The following is a 17,138-nucleotide window of genomic DNA, read 5'->3' on the forward strand; positions in this document are numbered from 1 at the left end:
ATTCTGGATGCCAGAGAACATGGCATTTTGCTTTGTCTCCAAAAGGGACTGTCTGCTGTGAAACACCAACGTCTGCCACCCGCGTTCTTTTGTGTTGCATGTTGCATGTGTGCCGCCGGGGTGCCTCGTCACTTGCCAGCAACTCGCGTGTCAGTCAGTCAATGCCCAGTGACCGCCTTTTTGCTCTTGAACTCTATTTTTTTAATACTGGGCCCTTATCGATATGGGTCCAATCAGCGGCGTCAATTGCAACGGCAAAATGGGTTTGGTTTGCAATCTTAATCGCGTCCTGGCACCGTAGCACACGCATACCGTCCGCACCAGCTCCAGCCAAGGGGACCCGTTCTTTTGAGGCTAGATTCGTTTTCTGTTGGCCTGGGCCTGAGCTGTGGACCAGACAAAAGAGGACACACGTGGGGCTCGCCGGCCAGAGGGGCAGGGGAGACATGGATGGCACCGTTGACAGACACGCAGCCAGATGCAGGGTCCCTGTCAGTTTCGAAAGAGAGTTGAAAAAAAAAAAAAAATGGGAGAAAAACGGACAGTCGCTGGCTGGTGGTCCCCTGGTGGTCCCCTGTTGCGGGTTTCGCTCGAGCGGGCGGTGGAAGAAGTTTAATTCCTCCTCCTCTCCCTCTTTTTCTCGCCCGCTTCCCCCCCTTCCCTCCCCTTCTCTTTCCTTTCTCATCTCCCCCATCGCCTCTCCGTCTCCGTGGATTTGGCTCCCTCCCCCCAGATCCATACAATCAGCCCAAGATGGCGACCGCTATTACCACCACCGAGACCAGGAGTCGCAAGGCCAACGGCGGTGCCAATGGCGTGCTCAAGACCAAGGTGGTCGAGTATCCCGACATTCAGACCATCCGCGATGCCATTCCCGCCCACTGCTTCGAGCCAACCATCCTCCACTCGATGGCTTATGTCTTCCGCGACCTCATCATGGCCGGCGCCCTTGGCTGGGTTGCCTTCACCTACATCCCCCAGATCAACGACAGCATCGTCCGCGGTCTTGCCTGGGCCCTCTATGGCTACCTCCAGGGCCTCGTCCTGACGGGCGTCTGGATCTTGGCTCACGAGGCCGGCCACGGCGCCTTCTCCAAGCACCAAAACTTCAACGATGTTGTTGGCTGGGTCCTCCACTCGGCTCTCATGGTGCCCTACTTCTCCTGGAAGTTCTCTCACCATCGCCATCACCGCTTCACGGGCCACATGGAGAAGGACATGGCCTTTGTCCCCGCCACCAAGGAGGACCGCCAGAAGCGCCGCCTTGCCGACCTCTACCTCGACCGCGAGCTCTTCGAGGACGTCCCCCTTGTCCAGCTCGTCAAGCTCATTTTCCACCAGCTCGCCGGCTGGCAGATGTACCTCTTGTTCAACGCCACCGCCGGTCCCGCCAGCAAGCAGCGCGAGGGCGGCTGGCTCCGCGTCAGCCACTTTGAGCCCACCAGCGCCGTCTTCCGCCCCAGTGAGGCCGTCTACATCTTCATCACCGACGTCGGTCTCGCCATTGTTGGCTACTGCCTCTACCTCGCCTCGACCATGGTCGGCTGGAAGATGGTGTTCCTGATGTACGGCCAGGCCTACTTCTGGGTCCACCACTGGTTGGTCGCCATCACCTACCTCCACCACACCCACCCCGACGTTCCCCACTTCGACGCCGAGAACTGGACCTTCGTCAAGGGTGCCCTCGCCACCGTCGACCGCGACTTTGGCTTCGTCGGCCGTCACCTCTTCCACGGCATCATCGACACCCACGTCGTTCACCATCTATTCCCGTAAGTTTGCTCCTTTGTCAACCCTGCTGTCTCTTCGGCACTCCTGGCTAAAAATCTCTTGTCCAGCCGCATCCCCTTCTACAAGGCCGAGGAGGCCACCGAGGCCATCAAGCCCGTGGTCGGCGACCTTTACCACCAGGAGAAGGGCTCGTTCCTCGGCTCGCTCTGGAAGACCTTCACCACCTGCAAGTACGTCGAGGCCGATCCCACCGTGCCGGGCACTCTCAAGTGGGCCGAGAGCAAGTAAAGAGCATCTCTTTTTGCTCTTGATATCATTATTTCTGCTCTTCCTTGGAAAGGGGCCAAGTCCCCAGGGAATGAGAATGATTAGGGATTCATGATGGGAGGCTGGTTTGTATATACCCCAACGGCAACACAGCGACGGAAGGAGTTCATCCCATTGACGACGACGAAGACGAGAAACATACAAAACAAACAAAATTAGAGCGGGTAGAGAAATAGACGATAGAGACTCGAAAAAAAAAACAGCTACAAGAAGGGGCTAGAAGCAGTTAGACAGTCGAGCGAGCATTGCATGTTGAGCGAGCGGGATACTATAATTGTTATTGGAACCACAACACTCATTTGTCGGGTAAGCTGACTTGTCCATGTTGAAAAATTACCCCGCAGATAAGCATGTTACACAGCCAGCATTGATCGGACTTTGGTATAATTAAGGAAATATATACAATTTCATTCTCACAATACATCTAAACCTCCTATCCTTTTCTTCGTCTCAACCCTTCACTTGCAGTCTCATTCCCCGAGTTGCCACCCAAGGTTGACTCGCTCCCCTCGTACCGAAAACTGAAGTCGACCACACCAACCAACCCACTCACCGCCTTGACTAGCCCCTCCAGGTCGTCACATACCAGTGTGGTGCATACCTGCAGCACAGCAAACTCTGCGTATCCCGGCTGTTCCATGTTTCTCGGATCCAGTAGATTCACCTCAACCGGCCTTCTCTTCCTTGGACGGCCGCCATCGTGGTGCTCAGGGATGTGATCAAGTTTGTGGCTCGAACGAGTGGTGCGCTTCCGCAGCAACCTGTCCTCGTCGCGGTCATCTCTCCCTGTTCGGGAGTCGACTAGTCTAACGGGGGCGCCGTCCGACTCATTGTCTTCATCATCTTCTTCGCCCGTTCCTTCCTCGGAGCCATTGTCCTCATCGTCGTTGGCATGTTTGGGGTAAGACTTGGATGACGACAGCGTCATCAGCCGTCTCGTCATCTCGTACGGCCTTGGCAAGGGCAAGAAAGGGGGTAGCCTCTGGCCTGACAATAGAGAGTTCGACAGTAGCGTCAATGTGGACAGAATTGAGTGATGTGTTGGTCTCAGAGTGCGCAGAACCTTGGCGAGAGCGTTGAGCCATTCGCGGCTGCGGATATGGGTTTCATCGCCATCCTCCCCGTTGTGTTCTTTCGAGGTGGCGTGATAGACACGCGTAGGGTGCATGAGCGTGTAGCTTATAAGGGTGAGGTAAGCCATAATTCTTGTGCTTCCCGCAATGATGTCGTCGTAGGCTTCGCGGGGAAACTTCCCCCCTATCGTAGGCTCCCATCGCTGCCACTCGGAATGCTGCATCATGGAGGGGACCAGCATCATAACCTTGCCAAAGATTTTACGGCTAATCTTGTGAAGCTGATGAGCTGGCGTCCCGGGAATATCAACATCTCCAGCCGTGTCGTCCAGATTGGACCGAAGCGTGCTGCTGATAACACCGAAGTAGTTGGCTACCAGGTAGAGAGTTGCTGACAGATCTCTTCGGAGCCAGGTGCGATCTGTCAATGGGGATGGAAATATCGTCCAGAAAAAGGCAACAAGACTGCCACCTGCCACGCAAGCTAGACGATACGGAGCGAGCAAGTATGTTGGATACCAGGGCTGCCCTGTTCGTTCGGCAATCTCCTTTCCAAGTCGGATAGTCTGAAGCTCATACCCGATAATGAGTACTTGGGTGACGATGGTGATCATGATGACCGGAATGAAACGAGGGTATTTGAGGAAGAAGTAGTAGCTGATGAAGATGAAAAACCACATGATCACAATGGCGCCGGCGGGCCGTTCATCGACGATATACCATATGATCAGGGACAACACCATAGCTATGACTGTGCCTCCAACTCGGCAAAGGAAGCCAAAAAAGGACTGGCCCGATGCTGTTGATGTTAGTCAGTTCAAACTCGACATGGCTGGCCGAAGGGATAGCTTACTCATTGTCATGCCAAGGGCGATTATGATCATGGCCCAAACCAGTCTTTGTTCCATAAAAAAGCGCTGGGTTTCTTCGAGAAAAGCCACAATCCCAACCGTCATGGTAGCACAAGCTACTCGAAACCCAAACATGGACTCTTCGGATCCCAAAAAAGCAGAAATCTTGCGTAGCCCATTGCCAAAGTGCTGCCAAGCTGTTTCTGGTGGCAGGTGCTCCGGATCCTTCTTTCGATTGTAGCCATCTCCAAAGTATACGATGGTGTTTCTGGTCTCTGTGAGATCTGGCGACTCTTCCCCTGACGAATCTTCGTTGTTAAATACGGAGAGGAGTAATTTCTTTAGCCGTTTATTCGAGGGTATAATGACCCTATTTCTAGACATAATCCCATCGGCCACCTTCTTGTCAGCAAACGCGACAAGTGCTTGAACGGCCTCACCTGAAGCGTGCATCAAATTCTCCATATAAAGAACAATGTAGAGCTGGGACTGATCTCGCTCTCGCTGCTCCGTCAAGTGTTCTTCTCCATACCCGTCTTCATTGTACTCAAGGCGAAAGCCGCGCTCTCTGACCCAAGTTCTTAGCAGTTCTCCTTTTTTGGAGTAGAAAGCGGCAACCTTTTCATCCATGACTTTGGCAAGTCTGGGGTCGCCGGGTCGAACCTGTTCGCCTTGGGCCTCAACATCTCGTGTCCGTTTTGGCCGCGGTAACAATCCTAAGCAGAGCCCAGCATGTTCCAGACCTTGATCGATAGCTCCAGACAAAATCTCGAACGGCTCATGCATTTGTTTCATGACCTCGTTCCAAACCCTCTTTTCTTTTTCTTTGGCGGCAATCTCGTCATCAGACAGCTCGTCTTCATTGCGAAGACGGTTCCACCCACGGTGTTCCGACACTCTCTTAAAGATGTCGATGATGGTCATCATCCCAAGCCTGTCCGTTCCGGTCAGCTTCCGAGGCGTGAGAGAAATTAAAGCATAGAGGTACTTACACCGGAATGTACACATTCCGAAATAACGAAAACAACTGCCCAATATCATCCCCGTTCAGTTTTCCCCAGGCAAAATCTCTCTTGGCAAACGGTATATCAGCATGCAGCTTCCCCGCCAACTGCCTCATCTTATCACCAGTCTCTTTCAGCTGTTTTGCAGCCCTCTCTTCCTTGGTCAATCTCCTCCCATTCTCTTCTCTTGAACCCGTTGCATGGCTTGCGACAGCAAACATGTCCTCTTTCTCCAGTGACACCAGATACTCTCTCTGTAATTTTACTGTCCTCCTCAACAACCCAATCGCGCCCTCAAACTCTTTGAACACCACCAACCGACTACTCATGGGAAAAATAAAGAGATTGACGGCAAAAGCCAATGCTAGTGCCACGAGCATGGCCGTCAACAACTCCCTGACAAACTTCTGTGCCGCGGTAGTTGTTGTCATGAAAGGTCCGTACGTGGCCGCGACATTGACAAAGATGCTGAAGATGATGACGGGCAAGTTGAAGGCCGGCAGCTTGGCCCTCACTACATTCCCCAGCCAAATGCCAAAGAACAGCCAGACAGCGCAGACAGCCGACTGGCTAGAGTTATATGGTACCATGGTCAAAGCCTGCCCACCCCCTGTTCCTGACGCTGGACGCGGAGCAGAAGACCTGGTGTTTTCTCGGGCCTTGACGGCCGACCAGAGTGCCAGCATGGAGATGGCGGCCCCGAGGCAAACGGAAAAGAGGTTCAGGATCATATTCATGAGAAACTTTCCCCTCGGGAGAATGGCCAGAGCGAGAACGCTGACGATGGGGACGAGGTAGCCGAGAGTGGTGAAATAGGCGGTTATGGGGGCGGCTTGGTACATGGCAATGGCGATTGTTGGAGGTAGTGACCCCTTGAACATGATGATCAAGGTACCGGCATCGAGTCCTAACCTGTTCACCAGCCTGCCCATCAAGCTTGGCTTTTTGTCTTGTGGCCCATCGTCGCCTGGCACAGCAGCAGTGTTGTGGTCGACATTGGCACCGGGTGCATTTTCGTTTCTCGATTTCGGTACCGGTGGTGTATATGAAGTCGCTTCTGGATATGTGTGTGTTGGACCGTCGAAAGGGCTTTCTGCGTCGATTATCTTCCCCCCCTCTTCCTCGCAGGTTTGTCGTTGTGCTTCATTACTGTCCATGCCAGCTTCGTCTCTGACGGTCAATCGGGGATGTTGTCCCAAGTTATCGGACGGAGAAAAGACAAAGGCGCCATTGTTTTTGGGCGATTATTCAGGGACAAGGACAGAGGTGTGGTGTAACTGCGTCATGGATGCCGCTTTCCCGGAATTCCATGTTACTGGCCGGTGGAGCCATGTGGAGACGGAGGTTTTACAGCGGATTCCGGCTGAACCCCAGCCAGGTTTGAGGCGGGACATTCCGCTGTCACGAAGTTGCTCCAGGTGGTATGTTCGAGAGGATGCGATTTTGCAGACGAGCACAGACCAGACACACCAACTATATATTGTCGGCCACCCTTTGCATTTTACTTGATTTCCTCTTTTCTTCTTCAGCTCTCTTTGCCTTCTGGCTTAGATCAAGTGTAGTACCTGTTCTTGTCAGTTTATTATCTGAAACTGCTCCAACGGAGCAGAATCTTGTTATCCTAATATTTTTTTTTTATCTCGGCTAACTGTCCTTTGGGCATGGCCATGACGGTTGGCCACAGGGTCCCTGGTCTTACACTGCCTCCAGGTGATGCGAACCCTTTTTCTTTTCATTGCACTCTCGGGTACTGCTCGAGCTGCGAGGAAGAGAGTACCTACACCTACCTACCAGCAGTGCTTCTGGATGGCCACCACCAGGCCGACAGTGCCACGGCCTGAACACACGCCTGGCCAAGACCCGTGGAACAACAAGAAGAACAAATCGAAGAAGGGCGATCCAAAACACGTTTCATGTTGCACTTGTGCTCTCTTGGGTCGAGTTACACCTGCAGCACCCTCATCGTCACCAACCAGCCAGTTATTCCATTCAGAAAGCTTGTCTGGTCTTGTCATCGCCAAAACCCCACCAAACAAGCCATGATCGGCAAAGCACCTCTCGTGGTGGTGGTCTCGGTGCCGGGCACGCCCGGATCAGCACGATGCCGTGTGGGCCGTCGCCCGAGATGCCTTCTTGCAAACCTGCGTGCATTACGTCTTGGCTCTTTCTCGATAGAGAGAGGTCTCATCCGGCCATCCGTTGTGTGACGGGAGTCTCACAACAGTGTCGTATAAGTGTTCGCTCAAGCCCACTCCCGAGAAACGATAGAATATCGCCACAAAATTCTTCGTTGGGCAGCCTGGCCGGTTCTATTTGGGGCAGTTGCCCATTTGTCCGACCATCCTCCAGCACTGAGTTTCATGTCGGTGTAGAAGGCGAGCGGCGCGGAGGGCCATCCAACACCTCTCACCCTGCTACACCTCAGCTCTCAGCAACACTCGAGCCTCATTCACCGCAGCCTGGTTTGACCTGCTCTGCTCGCCCGCCAAACCGGGCGGCCTTGGTTGGAAGGGTGCAGACAGACAAACCTAAACCTCTGCTCCTGCTGTTTTCTCTTTTTTTCTTTTCGTCTTTTAGATTTTGTTCTCTCTCGTTTTTGTCTTCTCTTTGGCTATGTGCATCGGTTCTTTACCGACATCAATCACCACGCCGACACACCCTCCGACACGCCCTCCAACGACTCCCCGAGTCTCGCCTCTTGATAACTCGCAAGGTCAACGATGCCAGTCTATTACACACCTCCCCCAACCCCCCCACCTGCCATCCCTTCTCCATCACCTCCGCCATCACCGCCCTTAGCCCTCCCGGACCCAGATTCCTACCCACCCTACCCCTCCTCACACTCCTCGCGCTCCCGTTCAAAGTCAACCAAATCCTCACTCTCCTCCTCTTCTTCTTCCAAGTCCAAACACAGCCACTCCTCCGACAACCACGAAGAAGGAGGCCACAAGATCCCCTACGTTTTCCTAGGCTCCATAGCCGCCGCCTCCTTCCTCGCACACAAATACTGGCCTAAAGGTTACGTCTACGGCGACAAGGAAGACTGGGAGCTGTCCAAATACGAGAGAAGGGCCAGGGAGAAATTGCAGGCCGCAAAGGCCGCCAAGAGGGGCAAGGTAAAAGAGAGGGAAGTTAAGAGTTACAGTCCCCCACCACCGGCGCACGACGGCAGGGAGGCGAGAAGGGGTGGGTATGCCTATAAAGGGCCACCTCCGGTATCCCACAGGAGGGAAGTGTATAAAGAACAGGAGGAGGGGGAGGTGTACAGCAACCCCGGAAGTAGAAGAGGAAGCCTGAGAGGTGCCGCCCCCCGGGGAAGAATCGATCCGAGAGGTTACTACAACGACGACGACAGAGAGTATACTAGAGGTCTCTCCGAATATGCCGTCGCTCCCTCGGTCCTGCGGAGTAAGAGCCAAAGCGGGGGAGACCAATTCTACTCTGACGTTGCGCCCTCTCGGGACCGATCCCTTCCTCCCCGTCGCGCCTCCTCTGTTGCGAACGAAGAATATTACATGACACCGGCCATCGGTCCAGCGGCCAGCCGGAATAGAGATAGTCACTACCCCCCGCCACCTCCGCGAAGTTATGTTTCTGGGAGGGAGTTGAGCAGACCGAGATACCTGATTGAAGAGCCCCGAGCTGGACCGTCCTTGCTTGCCAGGCCAGAAAGCATGAGGGGTAGGGAGTTGCAGAGGAGGCCATACTATGATGAAGAGGTTGTAGCCCTGAGGGCTCCGAGAGAGGAGGTTGTGTATTTGTACCGGGATGCGCCATCAGCAAGAAGCAGAAGGGCGTCTGTTGACCTGGGGGCTGGGAGGAATAGGGCATTTGACTGGGATTATCGGTGATGTTTCTGATTGCTGCCTGCTTCTCACGTCTCAACAGTCTAATATCTAGCTAATCAGGTAGTCATTGATCATTTGCCTTTCGTGTCCATTTTACGCCATCTACTTGCTTATGCCCCCCCTCCTCTGTTGATCCTTTTGCGATATGATGTTTGTCTGTGCCATATAAGATGCGAATGCTTGCTACCTAGATGTGTCCCATCCATGTCGGCTACAATCAGAAGCGTCCGCAAATACCTAATCCCCTTAAATCCATGTTGCAAAAAATAATGTAACGTGTTGCTGAGAACTGCATGAGCATGTTCTAGAACACTCTTGGAGCTGCTCATACTTCACCTGCCGTGTCCTCCTCATCTACAACAATTTTCTGGACTTTGGGCTTTCTACCCCGTTTCCCCACGGCCTTCTTCGGCTTGACTGGAGATGCTTCGGGAGACGTCCCTTCCCCGGCAGAGCTCTTCATCGGACTCCTCTTCAGCGGACTTGGCGGAATTGGAAGCTCGTCAAGATCCAGCCCGGGGTTCCACCCTTTCCCGCCTGTCCTGGCTACCAAATAAGGGTTCAACTCGGCTTTAAACCACCTCTCACCCCGTTTGTTGCTCCTCGATCCACCCTCCATTGCAGACAAAGCAGCTCTTGTCGTCCGCATCCGCTTCGTGCCTTGAGTTCCTTTCCCGCCTTCGCTAAGAAGACTGCTCATCTTCAGTCTCTGCTTCTGGAGGGATTGCTCATAGGCCACAATGCCACGGACATATGGGGCCACGTCGAGGACGATGAGTTTCAGCGTTCTGTCAAACACAGATGGGTCGAGATAGGATGCCGGGATGGCGGAGGACGATTCTGGGGTTGCGATATTGTCAAAGGCAAACGCAAAGTCCATGCGCGTGATAGCCATCGATCCTGGTGTGTGAGACGTGAAGCTCGTTTGAAGACACTGAACCGCTTGTGATTCGGTTAGAGGGCAAAACTCGTCGGCCGACTGATCCTGTAGCGCCTCTATCCTTTTTTTGAGAGAGGCCTTGGCAAGAGACTTGATCGTCAATGGCAAGGAAGTTACGAGGGAGTCATAGTGAGTGGTACAGGGCGAATCAAGATGAGAAAGCCCCTGGACAAAGTCGCCCTGGGCCTTTTCGGAGAGCCCGGGCAGTGTGGCATCCATTGTTTCCTGTACAAGCGGTTAGCCAAAAAGGGAAGACTGCAAAACTTGGTGCCGCTTACCTCTTTGTGCGTGGCGAATGACCCCAGTGAGCAGATGTCAGCCACGCTCAAGGCCTCTGTCATCTCACCAAAGGCCTCAAGAGCACCAAGCCGCCCAGCGGGGGTTGCGCTGACGGGATTGATCTTTTCCGCCCAAGTACCAAGACGAAGCGTGTCCTCCCAGTTCCCGATATCAACGCCCCAGCTCTCCCAAGCTTGCTCAAGAAGTTCCTCCTCTGCCTGCAGGGGTGTTGTCTTGTCACTGACAATGCTGTCCCTCGCCAACAGGTTCATGCCTGGCTGGTAGGTGCCCTCACTGACGACCCGAACTACCTCCTGGTTCTCGTCAAGGTCCACCCCTTTTGGCCAGCGAGGATAAAACCAGTCAAACCCTCCTCTGCGGTCACCAACTCCCATCTGACACCAGTACTGGAGGTCCATTGTGGCCGCACGGATGTCGCAATCTCGTGAGTCGTAGAGTGTCTCGACAGCCTGGCGGGCAAGCGCATGACCCTCATTTGCTGCAATAAGAATGAGACGGTCAACGGCAAGATCTCTCGGGGGTGGGCTGAGCCGGAAGATGCCATGCATCCTCAAGGTGTGTAAAGGAACCAGAGTCTCATCATTGCACGTAATGATGAAGGGACGTCGGGACTGTGTGATAAGGTCAACCACTGTTGACCAAAACTGCTTGTCCTCATCATAAAGAACATCAACCTCCTCCAGCAGAATCAAGGACTGCCTTTGGCTTCTAGAAGAACCCTTCTTAACATCTGTTGGTGCTGCTGTCTCACCTGACGCGACTGTTGATGATTTTGGTTTTGCAGCCACCGCCGGATTTGTTTTGAAGAATGAAGCCATGGTAGACTGCTTGCCCGACTTTATATCGGCTGCAGTTTCGTCCTCACCCTTGGCGTCATTGCTGTCTCCCGAGGTACTGGACTCATGCTGCCGGACATGATGATTTCTGGTCATGTCACCAATCTTGGCGAGCACGTCCTTTCCAGCTCGTCTCGTGCTGGAATTAATCTCAAAGATTTCAAAGTTCAGCTCATTTGCAACTGCATGAACCATGGTCGTTTTGCCACAGCCCGGGGGACCGCTGATGATAAGTGTATTGGCCATCTTTTCGCCCTTGCCCAAACTCAGAGACCGGATGACCGTCTTTCTCAAGATGCCCCTGGCGCCACTAGCAGTCCAGTCTGCTTCGTCGCCAGAGAAGTCATCGAGCCCATAGTCCTCATTGTCACTAGAGACGATGAACCCGTCGAGCCTTCTGCGTCGCTTCTTCTTCCCATGCTTCGCCTTGGACCGTGGACTGACTTTGTCATCTTTTGACCCTGTGTCAACTGACTGCACCACCAGTGCTTGCAGCCATTCCTTCAGGAGAAAAGCCTCTTGGCCAGGCTGGAGAACCTCGACAGCGCATGTGGGGGCGTACTTTTGGACCCAATTTGCCGTCTCACACTGGGACTGGTCGAATGCAGAAAGAGAGGAAGAGATTGACGCAAAAAGAAGGGAGAGCTGAGCTGGTGGCTGAGCTTTTCCGCCCGTGTCTTCAGTAAAGAGTGTACGCTGAGTCCCCTTCTTGCCTGGTGCAGATGTCTGGAAAGTTTTGAGCTCCGGAAGGATACGTGCCTGAAGCTTACTTCCACTCTCAAAATGTTTCTGAGGAAGCCGCAGCTCCGGAGGAGGAGGGACGACTACATCCGTATTGATATTACGAATGTTTTTGACAAGGGATTCTATGTTCAAGGTCATGGCTATGAGGGCCAACACTGACTCAGCAAGGGGCACCTTGACAGAAAGGCCCTTTGACTTCCGAGCTGCCAATAAACACAGATTGTCCTCTGCCACATGGGTCTCTGGTCTTCCGATCGCCTCAGGCTCGTCCTCATCGCCTCGAATATGCACCATTCCCTGCCACGGCCATGCTGGCTGCTTGGCCCCCGGGAATTTGAGGCCCAGGTTCTTGACGCCGAACTGAGGTAGAGGGGCTTTGTGCACCTGCGCGGTCCGTGGCTTCTTAGGCGAGAAAGGCGTTGAGCCGAATATTTTTGACTTGGTCTTGGTAGGCCGGGGCGAGGTCGGTTCACTGGGCTTGACATCTTCGGGTACCGCCTCCTGCTTTTTGGCCTTGCCGAGAAAGAATGGATGTGTCAATTTGGATGATGTTGGAGCTGCTGTCTTTGAAGCCGTGGGGTATGTCTTCTCCGTGCCAGATGCCTGCGCGGGTTCAGATTCAACTGCCGGCTGTGCAGGTGTGACTGACAGTATAGAATTGATGCGCGTGCCGATTCGAGTCCGAGTTTCCATGTCTGTTCCATATTTGATGCACACTACCATTGCCTTTGGCTTCCTGCTACGTTTCTTGGGGGCCTGTTTTTCACCCGCCGCAACAGATCCCTGCACCGTTGGTGTCGCCTTGGGTACTGGAGGAGGGCCGATTGTTCCAGTCTTGGGATCAAAAAGCAAGAGTTTTTTGGGCTTCGATGCAGTTGGTCCTGGCGCTGAGGGTTCCGTTGAAGCGGCAGTGCTGGAGGTGTCGTTACTGCTTGGTTGCGTTGCAGACGAACCCTCATGCTTACCCACAAGCTCTGGCGTATCTGTTGGACATGGTTCGCTTTGCTTGACTTTGGTGAAGAGACTGGCAATGATACTAGCCCCAGAGACCCTCGCCCGTTTGTTTGCCTTTTGTTTCTGCGGCTCCTCGGCTTCCAGTGCGTCACTACTGTTCACATTGCGTCTCTTTTTGCCCCCACTTTCGAGGGCTTGATTCACCGCCGTATCATCTTCTGTTTTACTGCTGTCCTTTGCGGTGATCGGAGTCGATATAGGGGAGGATTCGGCAGCCTCACTTTCGAGGGCATGCGGGGTCATACGGTTTGGTGTGAAGAAAGGGTGTAGGGGTCGGTGAGCTGGAGTTGCAACCATGACTACTGGAGATGCAGTCTCGGCCATGGTATGAACCCTTGTATTTTTCACGGTCAGTCAAGGCCCATAGGCAATTTTCAAGCTTTGAACGGGAGGGCAAAATACCACAGCGTCGTCGCTCAGAGCAAAGGGAAGAGAGACAGCAGAGAAGAGTCGTCTGGGGGTATCATGCTGTGAAGAGAAGAGAATGATGCATGTGAATACTCTTCGAGAGGTAAGTAATTGATGATTTTCAACCAAGACGGGACGGGAGAGAGCAGGAAGTCGAGGTGGAATCGGTGATAGGTAAAAGCAGTAAAATTGATGCTGGGAGAAAGTTACCAAGACGAGATCCTGCTTGAGAGTTGAGACCCGAAGTCGCGTCTAACTCAACTTCCACTATAACCAGTGCCTGGAGAACGCGTTCTGGCGTCTCTCTCCAGCGCGTTTGGCGCTAGCACGGGCCTGGCTAGGCCAGAACTGAAGGGTCCACTTACATCATAAGTGGGTCTATTTTTGCTGGGCGGGACAGGAATTCCAGTCCGGAGCTGGATCAAGTATTTACCGGGAATTCGGGAGCCCCGCTAAAAAGTTTCTGGACCCACCTTTCTTCACAGTGGAGCATTGCCTTTTTTTCTGTTTGGCAGAGCTTCGCATTTGACTGGTGATGGCTTCGAATTGAGCGACTCTCTGCGACCAACTCGAGGCGACGTAGCCAACCCCTCTCTCCAGAATGGTGTCCAAACTACAGATACACACTCCCTATGTGTTGACTACCCTTGCCGCCCCCTTCGCCGACTCCCAGGGCACCGGTCGCCATGTTGCAGGCGAGGTTTTTGGACAGAAGCAAGGACTCAAGCGCAAGAAACGATCAGAGCTTGCCGTGGCCATTGACGGCGTCGCTGTCACTATCTACGATGTCAGACACCTTTTCCAACACCTCTAGACTACATGTATGCTGACTTCAAGTCCAGGTTCTCTCCTCCCAGCAGGTCATATCTCACGATGTCTCGACAGAATCAGTCTTCACATGCCCCCCCTACTCGCTCAGATGGAGACCGTCTTCCGGGAAGAGCGCTTCTCGATACACATATGTTTCAGCTACCACGTCCAAGGAGAAGCAGATCACACTGTTCAAGGAGGAAATTTCTACGTCCCAGGCCACAGCAGTGTCAAGCTTGTCGCATACGCCTCGAACCAAGACACCCATCGTCCATCTTTGCGCCGGCGCAGCTCATACTTCTCCACACTCGGTACCGGGCGATGAGCTCCCAAACCACGAAATAATTGCCGTGGCTTCCGACGGCACCATCATTGGCCTTGATGGGGAAACGCTTGACGAGAAGTGGTCAACTGCGCCTACCGTGCTTGTTCAAGGGCTTGCTTCTGGTTCGGGATCGCATCTTCAGGTTGACTTTGTCCAGGCCACCACCGCGGCTGATGTTGTCGATGGCCTGTTTGGTGGTAAGAACGAGCTGTTTGGCGTTTTCAAGGAAAATGTGAGCCGCGATGGGTTCAATCCGGATATCCTCCTCATCATCACGTCGTCCAAAACGCCCGAGAACGTCGCCCAGCAAAACCTGCACGTTCTTGCTCTTCCGTCAGGGAGACAGGCGCAGTCGATCTTTGTGACTCGGCTCCCAAGTTTCCCGGCTTCGACCGAATATCAGCTCGATGCGAGATCCGGCACACTGCAGACCTTGGCCAACGGGCTACTCTCCAGTTACACCTTCAGCTCCGGCAGCCCGCGCCTTGAGACTAAGCTACAGATCCCCGGCATGAGCTCGTTTCTTCGAATCTCCAAGACGTCTGTCCTCGCCGCTACGCCCGAGTCCTTTTCCATCTACAACCCCATCTTTCGCTCTCTCCAAGCTGCCACCCCTGCCAACTCCGAAGGTGATTGTCAACTCATTTCCTACTTTGGCGCCCGGGATGTTGCGGTTGGCTTGCACGGATCAAGCCTCATTGCCGTACAGGTTGAGGCGCCCAAGAACCGCAACACGAAGCGTCGTGCAGAGGGGTTATTGACGGATGCGATTCGCCGCGGTTTACCTCGTGAACAATCCGAAACAAAACGAGCTCGCGCGGAGCACCATTCTTCAGCAGTTCTCGAACAAGCCCTGCCTGGTGTGCTATCTGAAACCATGTCTGCTGAATGGAGAAATGGCGTGGCCAACGCGGAGAAGCTTCTTGCCGCCGAAGATTTGCGTGCCTGGGAAGAGTTCCTCGCCAGTATTTTCAAAGTTCAAATCAAGCCGATCGAAGCTCAGGAAGCTGGCTCTGCTGCTACAAATGGCATCATCGCCAGTCCTCAGCTACCAGAATGGATCTGGCCCTCTTCCAGAGCCGAATATGCGCATGTCGACAGGCGCTGGATATTTTACGCCATCAGCAAAGTGTTTGCGTGGAATCAGCCGGCTGCCGACTCGGAGGAACCTAGAATGTCTTGCCCACTTGCTGCGAGCAGTGTTCTTAACTATCTGGTAGATGCTGGCCACTTGTCCACCTCCAATGTCAAATCAGCCTTCAAGGATGAGACGTGCGAGTTGGACAATGTCGACGATATTATTGGAGCGGAGCTGCCCCCCCTTCTTGCTCAAGTCGACCCCACGATGGCGTTACTCCTTGAGTACTTGTCAGGAACTCAGCTTGGCCCCACAGAGCTTGTTTCCGCTGTCAAGTTGCTTCTCCACAGCCTGGACGTGGATGAAACCCCGTCCAGTCCGGAACAGAAACGTCTGAAGGGCGTCGCCGAAAAGAGTGCTGATGAGGATAATGACGACATCAAGATGGAACTCGACAAGGCTGAAGAAGAACTCCAGATCACCGAGGTGCATCTGAGTGGGCACCGTTTCCGAGGACTCGGTGTGGCATTTAGCAAGTTGGCTGCTTGCCCAGCAGTGAGCACTGTCCAGAGCCTTCGGCGTCTGTTCAAACCCGAGCAGATCATCGGGCTACTTAATGTGTTGCGGGCCGAACTCATCAAAGATGGCTGGACGTCGGATTATCGGGAGGAAATCGAGGCGCCCCCAGACGGAAGCCTGCAGCTCATCGCGGATCTCATGACCAGATGCATAGACGCGGTCGGCCTGGGCGGTTGGATGGCGTTTGACGGTGTGCTCGCCAACTCGGCCAGCCACGAAGATGCGGCTGACTACTTTGCGCGGTTCAATCACGAAATCGACTCCGCCTTGCAAGGCATTCACGACGCTATCTATCTGCAAAGCATGCTGGCCGAGGCCACCAGGTACGCAAAGAGGGCCCGTCGGGCGCTTTTGGACGCCGGCAAGGGAATGCCCACAACGGTGCAGTTCACAGAGCAGCTGCCGGTAGGGCTCAAGACAGATGCCAGGATATCTACGGAAAGGATCAGGTCGGGCGGAGAAATTGTCCAGCGCAGCAGCCGAGATATTGGCCAGGCCATCAGTCGGAGGAGGGCCGTTTACTCGGTGCAGCGGATACCGGAAGAGCTGTTGTTGGGCGTGAGGGGATCACACGAAACCGTTGTGCAGGAAGCCAAGTAATTAGAAGTGAGAATGTCTTGGACCTTGTGTCCTACAAGTTCAGATACCCAAATGTTAAATGGTTGTGTAACAAGTCAAGCTCGACACGGCCTTTCTTCCTTCCATCTCTACGGTACATGGTGTGACAACTGATGACCTCGCCCGGTCTCTTTACTGACATCGAAGCGGTTCATACAAGAACGTCACCGAAGGAGGGCTCTTAGCCTCATGGTACGATGTACGATCGGGGACCTCATCTGCCAGTGTGAGACTAGAGAGAAATGTTGCCCCGAAGATGTGAAAACACCCAGCCTAAACAGCACCGCATGCCACGTATCTCTTGCCTTTCTGCTGCAACTGTCCTCCGGTCGTGAGAGGGACCGATTTGCCTCGAGGCTCGAGTTGTTCGTTAACGTGGTTCCACCAGCTCGCCCAGGAGCGTCAATCTTGGCTTCAGAGAAAAAAGAGTCAGAAGAGCCGCCTTGGTCTTGGTTCTAGTTCGTTCCTGAGAGATCAGTAGAATGCGGGGAGGAGTCGGCGTCATCTCGGTTTTAGGCCTGCTGTCCTTGTCCATCTTGACTGGACCTGCCTCTACAATTCCCCAGCACAGCCCAAGCTCCAACGGTTCGGCGTTTCCAGAACAGGCAGTGTCTCGGTCTTCATTTGGGTGTCATAGGTACCTTGGCGGATA

The 17,138-nt window shown here is 53.8% G+C and overlaps 5 protein-coding genes across 5 annotated transcripts; 3 read left to right on the forward strand and 2 right to left on the reverse strand.

Annotated features, from left to right (window-relative positions):
- The first annotated feature begins 80 nt into the window (after positions 1 to 80).
- Positions 81 to 4,381, forward strand: QC761_701450 (uncharacterized protein). The gene is made up of 3 exons (XM_062881732.1): positions 81 to 1,772; positions 1,839 to 3,250; positions 3,546 to 4,381. The coding sequence occupies exons 1-2, from the start codon at positions 754 to 756 to the stop codon at positions 2,017 to 2,019; spliced, it is 1,200 nt and encodes a 399-aa protein (XP_062728809.1). The 5' UTR covers positions 81 to 753; the 3' UTR covers positions 2,020 to 3,250; positions 3,546 to 4,381.
- On the reverse strand, positions 2,415 to 6,402 carry QC761_701440 (uncharacterized protein). Its single transcript, XM_062881731.1, has 3 exons — positions 4,975 to 6,402; positions 3,985 to 4,916; positions 2,415 to 3,930 (listed from the first exon to the last, which is right to left on the reverse strand). The coding sequence occupies exons 1-3, from the start codon at positions 6,141 to 6,143 to the stop codon at positions 2,492 to 2,494; spliced, it is 3,540 nt and encodes a 1,179-aa protein (XP_062728810.1). The 5' UTR covers positions 6,144 to 6,402; the 3' UTR covers positions 2,415 to 2,491.
- A 709-nt stretch (positions 6,403 to 7,111) lies between these two features.
- QC761_701430 (uncharacterized protein) lies at positions 7,112 to 8,837 on the forward strand (the record flags this gene model as incomplete). The annotated part of the gene is made up of 2 exons (XM_062881730.1): positions 7,112 to 7,699; positions 7,851 to 8,837. The coding sequence occupies 2 exons, from the start codon at positions 7,112 to 7,114 to the stop codon at positions 8,835 to 8,837; spliced, it is 1,575 nt and encodes a 524-aa protein (XP_062728811.1).
- Positions 7,470 to 13,380, reverse strand: QC761_701420 (uncharacterized protein). The gene is made up of 3 exons (XM_062881729.1): positions 10,053 to 13,380; positions 8,427 to 9,999; positions 7,470 to 8,359 (listed from the first exon to the last, which is right to left on the reverse strand). Exons 1-2 carry the CDS (start codon positions 12,990 to 12,992, stop codon positions 9,160 to 9,162), a joined length of 3,780 nt encoding a protein of 1,259 aa, XP_062728812.1. The 5' UTR covers positions 12,993 to 13,380; the 3' UTR covers positions 7,470 to 8,359; positions 8,427 to 9,159.
- A 180-nt stretch (positions 13,381 to 13,560) lies between these two features.
- On the forward strand, positions 13,561 to 17,060 carry QC761_701410 (uncharacterized protein). Its single transcript, XM_062881728.1, has 4 exons — positions 13,561 to 13,863; positions 13,919 to 16,587; positions 16,647 to 16,817; positions 16,875 to 17,060. The coding sequence occupies exons 1-2, from the start codon at positions 13,678 to 13,680 to the stop codon at positions 16,466 to 16,468; spliced, it is 2,736 nt and encodes a 911-aa protein (XP_062728813.1). The 5' UTR covers positions 13,561 to 13,677; the 3' UTR covers positions 16,469 to 16,587; positions 16,647 to 16,817; positions 16,875 to 17,060.
- The last annotated feature ends 78 nt before the right edge of the window (positions 17,061 to 17,138 follow it).

Source organism: Podospora bellae-mahoneyi, chromosome 7, assembly GCF_035222275.1.
Source record: "Podospora bellae-mahoneyi strain CBS 112042 chromosome 7, whole genome shotgun sequence".
NCBI classification, from domain to species: Eukaryota; Fungi; Ascomycota; class Sordariomycetes; order Sordariales; family Podosporaceae; genus Podospora; species Podospora bellae-mahoneyi.

Excerpts from the sequence above, each read along its gene's own strand:
- QC761_701450 (XM_062881732.1), top strand. The coding sequence starts at position 754 with ATGGCGACCGCTATTACCACCACCGAGACCAGGAGTCGCAAGGCCAAC. Across the intron at positions 1,773-1,838 it reads GTCGTTCACCATCTATTCCC|CCGCATCCCCTTCTACAAGG; the intron begins GTAAGTTTGCTC and ends TCTCTTGTCCAG.
- QC761_701440 (XM_062881731.1), bottom strand. The coding sequence starts at position 6,143 with ATGGACAGTAATGAAGCACAACGACAAACCTGCGAGGAAGAGGGGGGG. Across the intron at positions 4,917-4,974 it reads CGGAATGTGTACATTCCGGT|GCTTGGGATGATGACCATCA; the intron begins GTAAGTACCTCT and ends CGGAACGGACAG. Across the intron at positions 3,931-3,984 it reads CGCCCTTGGCATGACAATGA|CATCGGGCCAGTCCTTTTTT; the intron begins GTAAGCTATCCC and ends TAACATCAACAG.
- QC761_701420 (XM_062881729.1), bottom strand. The coding sequence starts at position 12,992 with ATGGCCGAGACTGCATCTCCAGTAGTCATGGTTGCAACTCCAGCTCAC. Across the intron at positions 10,000-10,052 it reads CATTCGCCACGCACAAAGAG|GAAACAATGGATGCCACACT; the intron begins GTAAGCGGCACC and ends CCGCTTGTACAG.
- QC761_701410 (XM_062881728.1), top strand. The coding sequence starts at position 13,678 with ATGGTGTCCAAACTACAGATACACACTCCCTATGTGTTGACTACCCTT. Across the intron at positions 13,864-13,918 it reads TCGCTGTCACTATCTACGAT|GTTCTCTCCTCCCAGCAGGT; the intron begins GTCAGACACCTT and ends CTTCAAGTCCAG.